Source organism: Hordeum vulgare, chromosome 7H (genome assembly GCF_904849725.1).
Source record: "Hordeum vulgare subsp. vulgare chromosome 7H, MorexV3_pseudomolecules_assembly, whole genome shotgun sequence".
NCBI classification, from domain to species: Eukaryota; Viridiplantae; Streptophyta; class Magnoliopsida; order Poales; family Poaceae; genus Hordeum; species Hordeum vulgare.
The window spans coordinates 550,961,457-550,977,367 of record NC_058524.1 but is presented as its reverse complement, the minus strand read 5'-3'; the positions used below and the strand labels follow the sequence as shown (position 1 = coordinate 550,977,367).

General features: G+C 48.4%; 1 protein-coding gene and 1 pseudogene across 5 annotated transcripts; one reads left to right on the top strand and one right to left on the bottom strand.

The window, feature by feature from the left end:
* The first annotated feature begins 519 nt into the window (after positions 1–519).
* Positions 520–4,930, top strand: LOC123410509 (annotated as a pseudogene). The gene is made up of 13 exons (XR_006613050.1): positions 520–1,038; positions 1,937–2,090; positions 2,191–2,346; positions 2,439–2,669; positions 2,764–2,907; positions 3,100–3,190; positions 3,317–3,423; positions 3,509–3,623; positions 3,699–3,817; positions 3,927–3,992; positions 4,088–4,216; positions 4,296–4,439; positions 4,542–4,930. The product of XR_006613050.1 is annotated as a probable methionine--tRNA ligase (transcript).
* Positions 2,555–15,459, bottom strand: LOC123410508 (pentatricopeptide repeat-containing protein At2g22410, mitochondrial). 4 transcript variants are annotated; one of them, XM_045103455.1, is made up of 4 exons: positions 13,309–15,459; positions 13,149–13,215; positions 12,050–12,183; positions 2,555–2,640 (listed from the first exon to the last, which is right to left on the bottom strand). In XM_045103455.1, the coding sequence occupies exon 1, from the start codon at positions 15,447–15,449 to the stop codon at positions 13,518–13,520; it is 1,932 nt and encodes a 643-aa protein (XP_044959390.1). In that variant the 5' UTR covers positions 15,450–15,459; the 3' UTR covers positions 2,555–2,640; positions 12,050–12,183; positions 13,149–13,215; positions 13,309–13,517. The 4 variants fall into 4 exon arrangements, with proteins under 4 accessions (XP_044959390.1, XP_044959388.1, XP_044959387.1 ...); XM_045103453.1 differs by lacking the exon at positions 2,555–2,640 and adding an exon at positions 4,434–4,521; XM_045103452.1 differs by lacking the exon at positions 2,555–2,640 and adding an exon at positions 4,473–4,561.
* Between the last annotated feature and the right edge of the window lie 452 nt (positions 15,460–15,911).

The window sequence follows — 15,911 nt, the reverse complement described above, 5'->3', positions numbered from 1 at the left end:
ACAATGGGTGCTTCAACACAGCGCGACGGCCATGACGGAAGTTGCGACGAAGCGGGCATCGACGACGAGAAAGCTGTGATGCAGCACCGACGACCATGACAGATGCTGCAATGCAGCGTTGCCGGCGACGCAGCATAGCGATGACGAGGACGTAAGTTGTGATGCAGCACCGACAACCATGATAGATGATGCGATGCAGCGTTGCCGGCGACGCGTGTGGCGACGCTAGACGGTGGCTGGGGTGGGTGCTACGACGCAGCGGGCGACAACGAGGATGAAAGCTGCGGATTGCGGTGGCGCTTGTGGCTACTTCGTGGGAGAGAAGGAGCGAGGGAGGAAGAGATAAGGTGGGAAGAGAGGGAGCGAGCGAGGAAGAGATAAGGTGGGCTGTACTGGGACACGTGGTTGGAGGTCGAGGCGGCTTATGCGGTGGATAAAGCAACCGGTTGATTTAGAACGTTTTCTTTTTTCAAACCGGTGAACTATTTTTGAATTCATGGTTTTTATTTCAAAACCGGTGAACTATTTCATTCCTTTATTTATGCATGCAAGTTTGAGCTTCCCTGCCGGAAAGCCCAGTCCTAGTTAAGTCAACTGGCGTGCTACGGAAAACCCCAATAATAATAAGAAACCAAAAAAAAAAAAAAACGTCCTTGCCCGTCAAGATGCCGTCGCCGTCGACCGCGTTAGCTCGCCGACGACCAATCGGACAAGCGCCGAAAGAAACACACACACACAGACTCAGACACCAGTTGGAGTTCGATCGGGCCAGGGAAGCGCGGCGATGTCGTCGGGGCAGGCGAAGGTGCCGGTGGCGGGGCGGCGGAACGTGCTGGTGACGAGCGCGCTGCCGTACGTGAACAACGTGCCGCACCTGGGCAACATCATCGGCTGCGTGCTCAGCGCCGACGCCTTCGCGCGCTACTGCCGCCTGCGCGGCCACAACGTGCTCTACGTCTGCGGCACCGACGAGTACGGCACCGCCACCGAAAACAGGGCCCTCGAGGAGGGATGCTCCCCGCTCCAGATCTGCGACAAGTCAGCGCCCCGCCCGGCTCCATCCATACATACGCGTTATTTATTACTCCTATACTTAGGCCAACTCCACCGTGCCACCCCATCCTGTCCGCGCACGTCCGTTTGGGGTAAAACGGACGAACAAGACGACCCAGCGCGTGGGAGAAGTCCGTTTTGTGTCCGCCTTTGACCCATCCCGACGCAAGTTTGGACTGTCCTTGGGGTAAAACGGACAGCACGCGGACAGACCGAACACGCGTGCTTGTCCTCCCGTGACCCGTTGGCACGGGTCTCCTTTTTCTATCCCCCCACCCACGGACCTCCGTTGGTGTATTTTATTAATATAAGGTCCCCACCCCCATCCAAAGGCCTCCGTTGATGTATTTTATTAATATAAGACGGACAACATGCGGTCGCGCGCTGAGTGCACTGCCAGCACATCCCATGACAGGTCCGGACACGACCTCGTTACCCTACCCAAAACGGACAGAATCCGGGCAAAACGAACGTCCGTTTGGGATCGCGCGGTGAAGTTGGCCTTACATGATGAACTAGGCTGGGCTAAATATTTCAAAAAACAAAAAACTAACCATCTCCCTTGCTGGCTGGATGGCACCTCCACTGTTTAGATCTCGTCCATGTCCATAGCCTGAGAAGTGATAGTGTGATATTTCGTAGAGTAGAGATTATAATGTCGTCGGAAGCTGATATTTGTGCAAAATGATGTTGAAATATTGGGGCAGTCTGGGTAATTTGTGCTGTACTATCCAGTTTGCAAGTAGTGCTGCAGTTTGGGTTCAATTGGGATTAAACTGTTGCACTTAGCCAAATTGCTTCATCAGAGAATAAAAGAGGGAAACGACATGCGTCTTGCGTTTGCATAGCTTCTGAAAATCCAACCCCGTACTGGCTGATGCAGGTACCATGCGATCCACAAAGAAGTGTACGAGTGGTTCAACATCAACTTCGACCACTTCGGCCGGACATCCACCCCCCAGCAGACAGAGATATGCCAATCCATTTTCAGCAAACTGCTGGACAACAACTGGCTCTCAGAGAACACAATGCAGCAGGTTTGCCAATTCTCTGTTTAAATGTGACACAGGTTCACTTCCTGCGTTTTCTTTTCCTTACACTAGACATGGCCTTAATTATTCTGTCCATCTGTTGCAGCTCTACTGCGAATCATGCCAAAGGTTCCTGGCGGACAGGTTCGTCGTGGGCTCATGCCCTGTGGAGGGGTGCGGCAACGACACCGCGAGGGGCGATCAGTGCGACAGATGCGGGAGGCTGCTGAATTCGACCGAGCTGATTGACCCCAGATGCAAGGCAGGAGGAGCTCCTCCAGTTCTATTTGGCTCTTCTGAGTCTTTCTCACCACATATCGATCTTCCATGTGCTTAACTGTTACCACTCTCCAGGTTTGTGAGGGCATACCGATCGTCCGCGACACGGACCACTTGTTCTTGGAGCTTCCCTTGTTGAAGGAGCAGCTGGAGAAGTACATCGACGAGGCCTCGGCGACCGGATCATGGAGCCAGAACGCAGTCCGCATCACAAACGCCTGGTTGAAGGAAGGGCTGAAGCCTCGCTGCATCACCAGGGATCTGAAATGGGGCGTCCCTGTACCACATGAGAAGTACAAGGATAAGGTTTGCCATCCATATGAGCACGCAGAGATTCATTTGGAAAAGTTTATATCTCCCATGTTTGTGTTAACGTTAGTAATGTGATGAATGGGTTCAGGTGTTCTATGTCTGGTTCGATGCGCCGATCGGATATATTTCCATCACGGCGTGCTACACGCCCGAGTGGGAAAAGTGGTGGAAGAACCCAGAGAATGTCGAACTGTATCAGTTTATGGGCAAAGATAACGTCCCATTCCACACGGTGAGATTCTTTTGCCAATTTGGGAGTTTCTAATATACACGTACTGCAATACTCTATGTACAACGCTGCTTAAGAAGCTTCAATATATATATATATTCTATATGTGCAAATGCATACAGATCTGTAGCATGCAATTCCTATCTTACCTTCTCAAAGAAAACTTATTTTGCTGCATACATAACAATTTTGCAGGTCATGTTCCCCTCTGCTCTACTTGGAACTGGTGAAAACTGGACTCTGATGAAGAATATTAGTGTGACTGAATATCTCAACTATGAATCAGGTATCACACAGGTTTTGTTCAGGCCATTATTTCTTCTTCTGTTCTACAGTGTCTTATGTTAGAGATTTCATTCCTGCGAACCCCATGGACATCTTTTTCTTTTGTTCACTCTTTTATCATGCACAGGAAAGTTCTCGAAAACTAAGGGCATTGGAGTGTTTGGCAATGACGCCAAAGCCACAAATATCCCTGCTGATGTGTGGCGATACTACTTGCTTAGTAACCGTCCTGAGGTTAGGTTTCGTTAAATCGATTATCTATATAAAATCTCTATGCATGTAAGATTGTTCATTTTGGTCTATTTTGTAAAACTTTCAGGCATCAGATGCAGTGTTCACATGGGAAGGTTTGCAGATAAAGCATAACAACGAGCTGATAAACAATTTGGGCAACTTCATCTATCGAGTGCTAAGCTTTATCGCAAAACCAGAGGGTTAGAAGACAGACATTCTCTTTTAAATTGTCGTTGTTTGTGGTCCTGATAAAAACTTTTCAATTGTTCCTGCAGGAGCTGGGTACGGCTCCATCATACCTGAAGCACCTAATGCTAATACACATCCATTGAGTCAGTCGTTAGCAGAAACTGTTGGTAATTTGATTGAGCAGTATATTGATGCAATGGACAAGGTAATGCATTAACCTGAACTGTGTGAACTCCGAATTGTACTGGTCAATAAATCTGAATAAGTACCATAGATCTGAAGCATTTATGTGACGTAAACATTGCCGTTAACAGGTCAAACTAAAACAAGGGCTGAAGATTGCAATGGCCATCTCTAGTGAGGGAAATGCTTACCTACAAGTAAGCTCTTGTTCCTTCTTTTGCTGATTTCATTTCTACTCTGCATCATTTAACTTGCACGGGATTTGACTCCGGTTTTCCACCTGGATATGCAGGAGAGTCAATTTTGGAAGCTTTACAAACAAGATCCAGCTAGTTGCGCGACTGTGATGAAAACTTCAGCTGGACTTGTCTACCTTCTCGCTTGTTTGCTAGAGCCTTTCATGCCGTCCTTCTCGAAAGATGTTTGTCACCAACTTATGAATTAGTTGCATTCAGGCAATGTTTACATGCAAATCTATAATGGCTTGTTCTCTGGTCCAGGTCTTGCAACAGCTGAATCTCTGTCCGAAAGAGCATATTTCTTTCGCTGATGAAAAGGGGGAGACTGAGAAGGTGAAAAGGCCTTGGGATCTCATACCATCAAACCACAGGATTGGTAAAACTGTGCATTTGTTCGAAGTATTGGTATGCACTAGCGCACTTTTCATGTTCTTCCTTCGTTTCCACTTTCATCCCTTGTATGTTTGCTACCTTCATTTCTTAACGCCTGCCGTACACCATACACAGAATGATGATGCAGTGGATAGCTTCAGGAAAACATTTGCAGGCAGTCAGGCCGAAAGAAACGCAAGGGCTAATTAAAGAAGCCAATGAAGTTGTTGCCTAACTGGAAGCTGCAAAATATTTCTTGCAAAGTTGATCACAATACTTAATCAAATTACATTGAGATCCAGAAATGTGAGTTCGAAGAATGAATCAACAATGTATATTTTACTGCTTATTAGTGATGATGCGTTCAGAAAATGTAGATAAACTGAACTACATGCTGTAGTACTTGGGAGTTGGAGATGCCTAAATTGATGTACATGTGCTGATCACCTTGGGAGCTACATTTTTAGTTTTAAGTATGATGTACATAGTCAAAAAATAAAGGAAACTCTTACTTTTCTATCTAACCTAAGGAGAGAGAAAAAAACAGCCGTTTACTGCGTCATCAAGCTTACAGAACTGTGGTAAACGTGCTTGGGTCGATAGTATTGGTACTGGTGTAACCATAGGTGATGAGCCTGGTATTCATTAGCAGATTTTTTATGTTCCATAGGTTGTTTTTGCATGCTGCATAAGTAAACCTGGGAATAGTTTGGATCAAAACTTAGTTTTTGGTTTGGTTTTTGATTTGGTCTCACTAGTTTGGTCGCTACTGGATTTAGATAGACAAAAAATTCGGTTCGGTTTGGGTTGTGGCTAATAACGGACTGGATTGGTTTGGGTTGGGTTCAGAGTTGTGGGTTGAAAACTGCTGCAAACTATGGTTCGAGACCGGATTGGTCAATTAGTCTCAACCGATGCTCTCACTTCTCAAGCGAATGTCCAAATGTCCAGAATCGAGACAACGTTCTAACATTACCATCTCTGCCCATACAAGCTGCCGCTAGCCGGAGCTCCAGCCACCGCCTTCTCAGCACGCTCACTCGCCCGTCGATCTATCCGTCCTCCGTCCCAAGCTTCGTCCACGTGCGTACTCGTGCCATGGATGCCGCTACCTTGGGAGAAGATGATCTTGACTTTTGCTTGGGTTATCTGGACAGGCTATAGTGCTTCGACTTGGACCTGCTGCACCTCCCGAGTTCTGCAGCCTCGGTAACGGCGGCATGTCCTTCCTCCTCGCCGTGACCGATAAGGACAGCGGTCTGGGTTTGGATTTAGGTTCTCGTGGTGATGATGGCGACGGAGGGAGAAAGAGCTCGCCGGATTCCATAGTGATGGACGAGGGCGCGCCGTCATCGAAATCTGCCAGGGATTGCGGTCACGTAGCTGCAGAGACACAGATAACTCAAAGCTCCAGCCAAAGGAACAGAGCATCATGTAGTTCAGGTCTTGGGTTTCAGGTCTGAACCCTGTTAGAGTTATAATATAAGTCATGTACCCTTTTGTATTTATCCCAATATATAAGGGGTTTCCTGCATATAGTCCACCACCTGTACATGTATATATACCGGCGGCCTCATGGGAAGACAAGTTGCTTTCCTAACATGGTATTAGAGCATTATGTTATTTTTTCGCACGCGCAACTCGTGCTGATCCAATCCCACGCCGCCGCCGTTTTCTCTCGGTCGATGGTGTTCTCCTGCGTGACCGACCCTCTCCTCTGGTCGGCTCGCTGCGGTTTTCCCCCACCACCGCGTCCGCCCGTCCTCCCAGCCGATTCCCGTGCATCGAGTCTGCCCAGATCGAGCTGCGGTTTGCTCCGTCGTCCTGCCGTCTTCAGCTCGCGATCCAACTACGGTTCGTCCTGCCGTCTTCAGCTCGTGATCCAGGTCTGCAGCTCGCAGTCTCATCCCGCACTCCCGCTCGCGTGGGCTTCTGGATCCATCCGATCTAGAGGGCGCACCCAGGCGCTGCATCCGCAGCCTCATCAAGTCAGGGTCGAGCCGATCTCCAACTGCCCGATCTCCACGACGCGCCGGATCTCCAGGTTCCTGTTGGGATCCCGATCGGATCTCGCTGCCTCCAGCCTCCACCAGCGTTACAAGCCAACAACGGCTGGTCCTCACGTGTTGTTGATCCCGCTGCTTCCGGATCGGATCCACCAGCCGCTGTTGGGATCCCGCTGCTTCCACCACCTGCCGCTGGATCTCGCCGCCTCCAGCCTCCCGTCCCGATCCCACCTGCCGCTGCTTGGATCGTGATCTTAAAAAAAATGTCTTCCTCACCGTCATCGGGCTACATTGCTATTCCTCATTGTCCGGTGATCTTCGATGGTACTAACTACACCGAGTTCACTGGCTTCATGCGCGTCATCCGTCTCTGGGGAGTTCTCTCTGGCGAGGTATGTTGTCCGCCACGTCCGGTTCCTCCTGTGGCTCCCACTCCTCTGACTCCACCGGTTCTTCACGCGGATGCTCCTCAGGCTACGAAGGATGCGGCTAAGGTTGCTGATGAGGCTGCTATTTGTGCTTATGATGAGAAGGTTTTGACTTATGAGGAGGCTCTTCAGGTGTATCATGGTGCTCTGTCTGTTTACACCCATTGGCTTGATGATGATGCCCGTGCTGCAGCAGTTCTCACTGCCAGTGTTCTGCCTCAGTTTGCCTCTGAGTTTCTGGGCCTTCCTACTGTGTTTGAGATGTGGACTCGCCTTCGTCAGCGCTATGAGCCCTCTGGTGATGCCTTATACCTCTCTATGGTCCGTCAGGAGCATGCTCTTCAGCAGGGTGACTCTACTGTTGATGACTTCTATGCACAGAGTTCTGCTATCTAGTGCCAGCTTGATTCTCTCCGCAGTGCTGGTTGTCGTACTTGCCCCTGTTGCCAGGCTGTCCAGGCCGACTTGGAGTTTCATCGCGTCTACGAGTTCCTGTCTCGGCTCCGTAAGGAGTTTGAGCCCCGGCGTGCTCAGTTGTTTGCTCGTCGCCGTATTTCTCTCATGGAGGCGCTTTCTGAGATTCGTGCTGAGGAGACTCGCTTACATGGTGCTGGTTTACTGGAGGTTCCTTCGGTGCTCGCTGCTCGGACTTTTTCTCCGCCACCTGCTGCACCGACCCCTTCTCGCTCGAGTGCTCCGCCGCTCTTGCCCACTCCTTCTGGAGGCTCAGGTCGCCCCCGTCCACATTGTGACTACTGCAACAATGATGGTCATATTGAGTCCCACTACTACACGAAGAAGAAACACTTGCGCAAGGCGCGATCATCATCTACAGCAACTTCGTCATCTACCTCGATAGCTTCAACCATCGCTTTGACTGAGCAGGATATTCTGAGACTTAAGCGTCTGCTCGCTGCTTCAGGTTCTTCCTCGACGGGTACTGTTGGTTTTGTGACTGAGGCTTCCCGCACTGAGCAACCACCCTCTACACAGTCAGGTACATCCCCATGGGTTCTGGACTCTGGAGCTTCCTTTCATATGACTTCTAATTCTTCCACTCTGTCCTCCCTTCGATCGCTTGATTCTCCTGTTCATGTCCTCACCGCTAATGGTACTCCCCTTCCTGTCGTTAGTAGAGGCACTCTTACCACTCCTTCTTATTCTGTTCCTGATGTTGCTCATGTTCCTTGACTTACCATGAATCTGTTTTCCGCTGGTCAACTTGCTGATTCTGGTTGTCGTGTCATCCTTGACCTTGACTCTTGTTCTGTCCAGGACCGTCGCACGCACACTCTGGTTGGGGCTGGTCCTCGCCGCCGTGATTCTGAGGGTCTTTGGGAGTTGGACTGGCTTCATGTTCCTTCCGCTGCCCGCTCTATCGCCAGTTCTTCCGCTTTGGTCGCCTCGGCTACCGGTTCCTTCCAGCAGTGGCATCACCGACTTGGTCATCTGTGTGGTTCTCGTTTGTCGTCATTAGTTCATCGAGGTCTTCTGGGGTCTGTCTTAGGAGATGCCTCTTTAGAGTGTCAGGGTTGTCGTCTTGGCAAGCAAATTCAGTTACCATATCCACATAGTGAGTCAGTGTCTAAGCGTCCTTTTGATTTAGTTCATTCCGATGTATGGGGTCCGGCTCCCTTCGCTTCGAAAGGGGGTCATAAATACTATATTATTTTCATAGATGACTTCTCTCGTTACACATGGCTTTATTTCATGACTTCTCGTAGTGAGGTGTTGTCCATTTATAAGCGTTTTGCTGCCATGGTTCATACTCAGTTCTCCTCTCCCATTCGTGTGTTCCGTGCTGACTCCGCTGGCGAGTATATCTCTAAGATGTCGTGTTGTTCTTGCTGAGCAAGGGACTCTCTCTCAATTCTCTTGTCCCGATGCTCACCCTCAGAATGGCGTGGTTGAGCGCAAGCACCGTCATCTTCTTGAGACGGCTCGTGCATTGATGATTGCTACTCTCTCCCGCCTCATTTTTGGGCTGAGTCCGTCTCCACCTCCACCTATCTCATCAATTTCCAGCCTTCCGCTGCTCTACAGGGTGGTGTTCCTTTCGAGCGTCTTTTTGATCGTTCTCCCGATTATTCGATGCTTTGCTTGTTTGGTTGTGTTTGCTATGTTCTTCTTGCCCCCCGCGAACGCACCAAACTGACCGCTCAGTCTGCTGAGTGTGTCTTCTTAGGCTATAGTGATGAGCATAAGGGCTATCGTTGCTGGGATCCTATCGGTCGTCGGATGCGTATCTCTCGGGATGTGACTTTCGATGAGTCTCGTCCCTTCTACCCACGCTCATCTTCCTCGACTTTTTCAGTGGAGGATATCTCTTTCCTCACTTTTCCTGACACACCTATCACACCCATCGAGCCTTTGCCTATTCGTTCCGCTCCCTCTGCTTCTCCACCTCCAGTCGATTTGTCGCCACCATCTTCCACGGTCTCCTCGTCTAGCATGTCACCGGATTCTACACCTTCATCTCCGGTGACTTCTTCGTCGCCACTCCCCGATTCTACATTGGCGATTCCTCCTTCCATTGTTCCATCTTTTCCTCAGTGTTACACTCGTTGTTCACGTTCTGTGGATGCCTCTGTGGATGTGTCGCCATCCTCGTCTCAGCCTACTTATGGCTTGCGTTCTCGTCCTCGTCCGCCTGTTGATTGTTTTGGATTTTCCACCGCTGGTGCTGCTGTTCTTGAGCCGACTACTTATCATCAGGCTATTGTTCATCCTGAATGGCAGTTTGCGATGGTAGAGGAGATTGCTGCTCTTGAACGCACTGGTAAGTGGGATCTTGTTTCCCTTCCTCCCGGAGTCCGTCCCATCACTTGTAAGTGGGTCTACAAGGTTAAGACTCGCTCCGATGGTTCTCTTGAGCGTCACAAAGCTCGTCTTGTGGCTCGTGGTTTTCAGCAGGAGCATGGTCGTGATTATGACGAGACTTTTGCTCCTGTGGCTCATATGACCACTGTTCGTACACTTCTTGTCGTGGCCTCTACACGCCACTGGTCTATCTCTCAGCTTGATGTTAAGAATGCTTTTCTTAATGGTGAGCTGCGTGAGGAGGTGTACATGCAGCCACCACCTGGGTATTCTGTTCCTGATGGCATGGTATGTCGTCTTCGTCGCTCTCTCTATGGCCTTAAGCAAGCCCCCCATGCCTGGTTTGAGCGTTTTCCTCTGCGGTGACTGCCGCTGGTTTTTCACCCAGTGTTCATGATCCAGCATTGTTTATTCACCTTTCTCCTCGTGGTCGGACTCTTCTTCTTCTCAATGTTGATGACATGGTCATCACTGGAGATGACCCCGAGTATATTGCCTTTGTTAAGACCCGTCTTAGTGAGCAGTTCCTTATGTCTAATCTTGGACCTCTTCGCTACTTTCTTGGGATTGAAGTTTCTTCTACCTCTAATGGCTTCTTTATATCCCACGAAAAGTATATCCAGGATCTTCTTGCTCGTGTTGCTCTTACTGATGAGCGCATTGTTGAGACTCCTATGGAGCTCAATGCTCACCTCTGTGCTACTGATGGTGATCCCCTGCCTGACCCGACGCGTTATCGTCATCTTGTTGGCAGTCTTGTTTACCTAGCTGTCACTCGTCCAGATATCTCTTATCCGGTTCATATTCTGAGTCAGTTCGTCTCTGCTCCCACATCGGTTCACTACAATCATCTCCTCCGTGTTCTCCGATATCTTCGGGGCACGATCTCTCACCGTCTATTCTTTCCTCGCTCCAGTTCCTTACAGCTTCAGGCCTATTCGGGTGCTATGTGGGCTAGTGATCCTTCAGATCGCCGTTCACTTTCTGCTTACTGTGTTTTTCTTGGTGGTTCTCTCATTTGCCTGGAAGACGAAGAAACGGGTTGCAGTTTCCCGTTCGAGTGCAGAGGCTGAGTTGCGAGCGATGGCTCTTTTGACGACAGAGGTGACTTGGTTACGGAGGTTACTTCAGGATTTTGGTGTTTCTGTCACTACACCGACTCTGCTCTTATCTGACAGTACATGTGCTATTAGCATTGCAGACGACCCTGTGAAGCATGAGCTCACCAAGCATATTGGCGTTGATGCTTTCTATGTGCGCGCTGCTATGCAGGATCAGGTTATTGCTCTTCAGTATGTGCCTTCCGAGTTACAGTTGGCGGATTTCCTGACGAAGGCCCAGACTAGAGCACAACATGGCTTTTATCTCTCCAAACTCAGTGTTGTTCATCCACCATGAGTTTGAGGGGGGTGTTAGAGTTATAATATAAGTCATGTACCCTTTTGTATTTATCCCAATATATAAGGGGTTTCCTGCATATAGTCTACCACCTGTACATGTATATATACCGGCCTATGGCCTCATGGGAATACAAGTTGCTTTCCTAACAAACCCCAACTGACAGGGATTGTGTTTTGCAAAGGTGATGCATCCAACAACAAGGATGACATCGACGACCATGCGTCCACGCCGACGCCGACGTAGAACCTAGGATGATGCCGGCGACCAACACACCCTGAGCTAACGACCATGACCTGAACGACAACTGCCCTTCTTCAAGTTTGTTTATATCCAAATTTCAATACTCCGAGCAGCAGCTACCCACTAGTCAGTTAGGCGGCCGGTGTGCTTTGTCCATGGTTTGAGTCTGTGGGTTTAATCCAAACTTGGAAATAGTTTGAGCTAGTTTGGATGGAAAATACATATAGTTTGGTTTGGTGTAGATTCTAGCTGAAAGTTTTTGGTTTGGATTGGTTTGGATGCTGAAGGTATACTCGTACAGTCTGGACTGGTTTTGGCCTGGATGTCAAACAATTCCCAGGTCTATGCATAAGTGTATTTAAGCAGGGGCCAATAAAGGTGGATAAATTGTATGAGAAACAGGATTACCTTGATGTGTAAGTAGCTCCAGCTCTTGGGGCTAATGCCAGATATTTTATGAAAGGCTAATATTGAGAAGGGAAATTGCCCATTTGACCCAAGCTAAGCTCCACAATTGCATTGTTCCACGATTTGTTTGCATGGGTGAGGATTTACTGACATGCATTCCAGATCGTAAGTTTAGCCCTCAACTAACAATACAATCCTACAATCTACTACTGCTCAAATAATATTATTTTGGAAAGCACACTACTTTAGTATCCAATCCTTACGGGCTGCAATTGCAGAACAGTTGGCATGACGTTTCTTCATTGACAAGCGATCATAGAAGTTTAGGCAATGAACTAACCAAATTGACCTTGGCTCGTCCAATCTTCGTGGCATTTGCGGAGGAATGGGCTGTCAGAGGACATTGAATCACACTCCGAGATGGTCCAGGTCCAGAAGACGCAAGCGACACTTCGTGCTCCAGACATGGAGGTGCTAGGAAAATACGGAGATGAAGAAACGGTTAGTTCAACTATTACAGAAATAATGAAAGAGTGTGTTTCTTCATATCGACCAATAGCTGGGGACCCGAACCATTGACCTGAATATCACCAGGATGTGATCACGTTCCTACACGCAAGATCAAACGGACCATGTGCCATGCATTCGTTATATCACCTAAAGTCCAGTATCACTGGAAATGTTATCACCCTCATTGCTAACCCTATCAATTAGCTAAATGGGACATTTTGTATTCCCTGCAGATTTGAATCTGTGGCAGTACATTATAGAAAAATCAGATGCAAAAGTTTGGCTGCTTAAACATAACATTGGCATATGGCATAAAATGTTTTTTGATACGGAACATATGATAGACAAAGTAAGGAATCTGATGCCAATTGGCATAAGTGCTTTTGCTGATTCTTTTAACACATGGCTGAATACAATGGAAACTTAAACTAGTAGACTTGTCTTAATGTTATGCTCACATTAAAACAAAGTTTTGTTGGACCACGAAGTATTTCCCGAAGGCTCTCAGGAGATTCAAATTCGGTTTAATGGCTAGAGGTTCAGGAGAAGAGATTTTATTTTTCTAGACTCTAAGTGATGTCATCATTCCATGACATATTATATTTCTGCTTTATCCCTCTTGATGAACTTATAAACCATAGTCGGATATTCATGTATTGAAACGATTTCTTTGTCAATAGTGCTTATTTTCAGAAAAAAAATGTATATTGCAACAAATTACTGAATTCTCGCAGTGCTCCTTTGGTTTAGTATAAGAGTCATCTTTTGCAACTTCCCCTTTTAGGGGGGTCCATTTGGTGATGTATTTGACGTTGTCATTTGCAAACAAAAAATTTCACGAACTTAAATCGTGAGGCTAGCATGTGCAAATTTAATCAGTATCAGATACAACTGTGAGTAGGAAAAGGAAAAGTTTAAGGGTAACTTACAAAGTTGAAGACTTCACAAATGGATATGCTTCCTGCTTTCTTTATCGGCCTAACAGAATTCAAAGGACTGGTACGGAAATAACAAAAAAGGAGCTAAGCACCAATCCAAATTTGACAAGCTTAATTTATTTATTTATTTGCTTGTAAGCCACAGCAGTACCTTGTGAATTGGGATACTCCCTCGAGCATCTGCACTGGAATTGCTATTTTCATCTGACTGGTAAGCTGTAAAAGGGCCATGATGCTGATGTAATGGCCCAAAGTTTGATGGACATAACCAAATCCTACTTATCTTAGCACATTGCCTGGCATAACTCATGACATGATTGAGTTGCGCAAAATAATTGAACATATCACATCTTGCAGGCCTCAGCCAGTTGCATAAATGTCAATCATGTTTGCAGTGTGCCTTATTTGTTGTGTGATCTCATGCAAGCAATCATGGATAGCATCAGTGTCCATATGTGACTTGTCCTTCACAATAAATTCATGAACCACCCCATTTAGCTCGATGCAACTACATCCAGGAACCTTTTCCACTCCCAAGTGCCTCATCATCACCCTCACTTTATCAGCCTTCTTCTTCATTCCTGCCTCTACATACATGTTAGCCAGTAGCACATATATTCCACTGTCGCTCGGGTCAAGCTCTACTAATTTCATTGCCGCCCTTTCACCCAGAGTAATATTACCGTGCATCCTACAGGCAAAGAAGAGAGCACCCCACACTACTGCATCGGGCTCCATCGGCATGGTGTTTACTAGGCGTTCTGCTTCGTCTAAATGACCTGTTCTGCCTAGCAAGTCTATCATACATGAATAATGTTTCATTTTCCTCTCAAGGTGATATTTTGAGACCAGCAGGGAAAAAAACTCCCTGCCTTGTTTAACCAGGCCAGCATGACAACATGCAGACAGAACCCCTATGAATGTAATCTCATCAGGCTGCAATCCAAGCTCTATCATTCTCTGGAAGTATTGTATTGCCTCATCAGCACGTCCATGATTTGCCAGGCCGCATAACATTGCTGTCCATGTGAGCGCATTTTTCTCCGGTAAACCTTTGAAAACATGGATGGCCTTCTCGATATTCCCACACTTGGAGTACATGTCAACTAGATTTGTGCCTAGTGTAACACTAAGTGAAAGCCGGTGTCGGTCGATGTAATGGTGAACCCACATACCCATGTCTAGCGCTCCAAGCTGCGAGCAAGCCGATAAAAGATTGACCATGGTAATCTCATCAGGCCTCACCTTTGCTTCCTGCATCTCATGAAATAATCCAAGAGCCTCCTTGGCCTGCTTACACTGCACATAACCAGCCATCAGCGCATTCCATGGGAATGCGTCCCTTTCAGGCATCTCATCAAACACCCTCCTCGCATCGTCCATCAGTCCGAACTTTGTATAGGCAACAATCATGGTTGTCCATGAAACGGCCGTTTTGCCATCAATCCTCTCGAACACAGACTTGGCCCGCTCCAAATCACCGCATTTGACATACATATCCATTAGCACATTCATCAGCCTCACAGTGCACCTCACTCCATTGCTCTCCACATACCCATGGAGCCTCCTCCCAAGCTCCAGATCCCGCAGTTGCCCGCACCCTGACATGACCCCGATCATCGTCACCTCATCAGGCGCCAGCGTCCCATCCTCAGCCATCCTCCAGAACACTTCCAAGGCCTCCCCAGGCACGCCCCTTCGCACATAGCCCCCTATCAGCGTGTTCCACGACACCAGATCCCTCACAGGCATTTGATCGAACAGCCTGCGTGCTTCAACCATGGACGCGCACACCGCCAGGAAATGCACCGCCGCGTTCACCACGAAAACGTCCGCGTGGAACCCGAGCCTGAAGACGTGCCCTAGGACAGCCTCCCCGTAGCGCCGGTCCTGCAGGCACGCGCACGCCTTGAGCAGGAAGGGGAAGGTGAGGTGGTCCGGGCGGGCGGACAGGAGGAGGGAGCGGTAGAGCGGGAGGCACCGCGGGACGAGGCCGCGGTGCGCGTAGAGGGATAGGGCGCGGAGCGCGGCGTTGTAGGGGCGGGCGGAGTCGGGCGGGGAGGGCAGGGAGGCGAGGAGGGCGAGCGCGTGAAGGAGCGGGCGGGGGCCGTGCCGTGGGTCGTCGGAGTGGGCGAATGCCGCGACGAGGCTGGAGGCAAAGGCGGGTGGGGACGGGGAGGAGATGAGGCCGGCGGTGAGGAGGTGCGCGTGGAGCTGCAGCAGGCGGCAGAGCGGCGGAGGGGGCCGGGCGGAGAGGACGGCCAGGAGGCGGGAAGGCGCTGGCGGAGGCATGGTTTGAGCGAGACGAAGGGGGAAAGCAGAGGTGGGTTCTTTTTTTAGTACTCCTTACTAATAACAATTTTTGAACACCAACTTTACATCGCCGAGATGGTCCTTTCGACAGAGCTTACTCGCTCTTCTGCTGCCCAGTTTATTCAGTTCATGAAATTAGTTTTGCACAAGTATGTCTCATGTGATTTATGGTAATGATTTATATATATATATAACAATTTTTGCACATCCTGGTCCCTTTCCGATTTATGTTTATGTCTCAAGATCATATTATATCAAGTAGACTATATTTAGCTTGACATGGTTAGTAGATACTGCTACTACTACTTGGTTCAATTCTTCTTTGTCATGCAGTTAGTTGCAATTTTATAGAAGTTACGGAACATATGAACACTGATGGACCTGGAAATCGCTTTATTTCATGGTTTGGGACGTCAGGAATTTTGAAAGAATCACAAGGTT

Bases quoted from the DNA above. Each gene is read 5' to 3' on its own strand.
- LOC123410508 (XM_045103455.1), bottom strand. From the start codon at position 15,449: ATGCCTCCGCCAGCGCCTTCCCGCCTCCTGGCCGTCCTCTCCGCCCGG.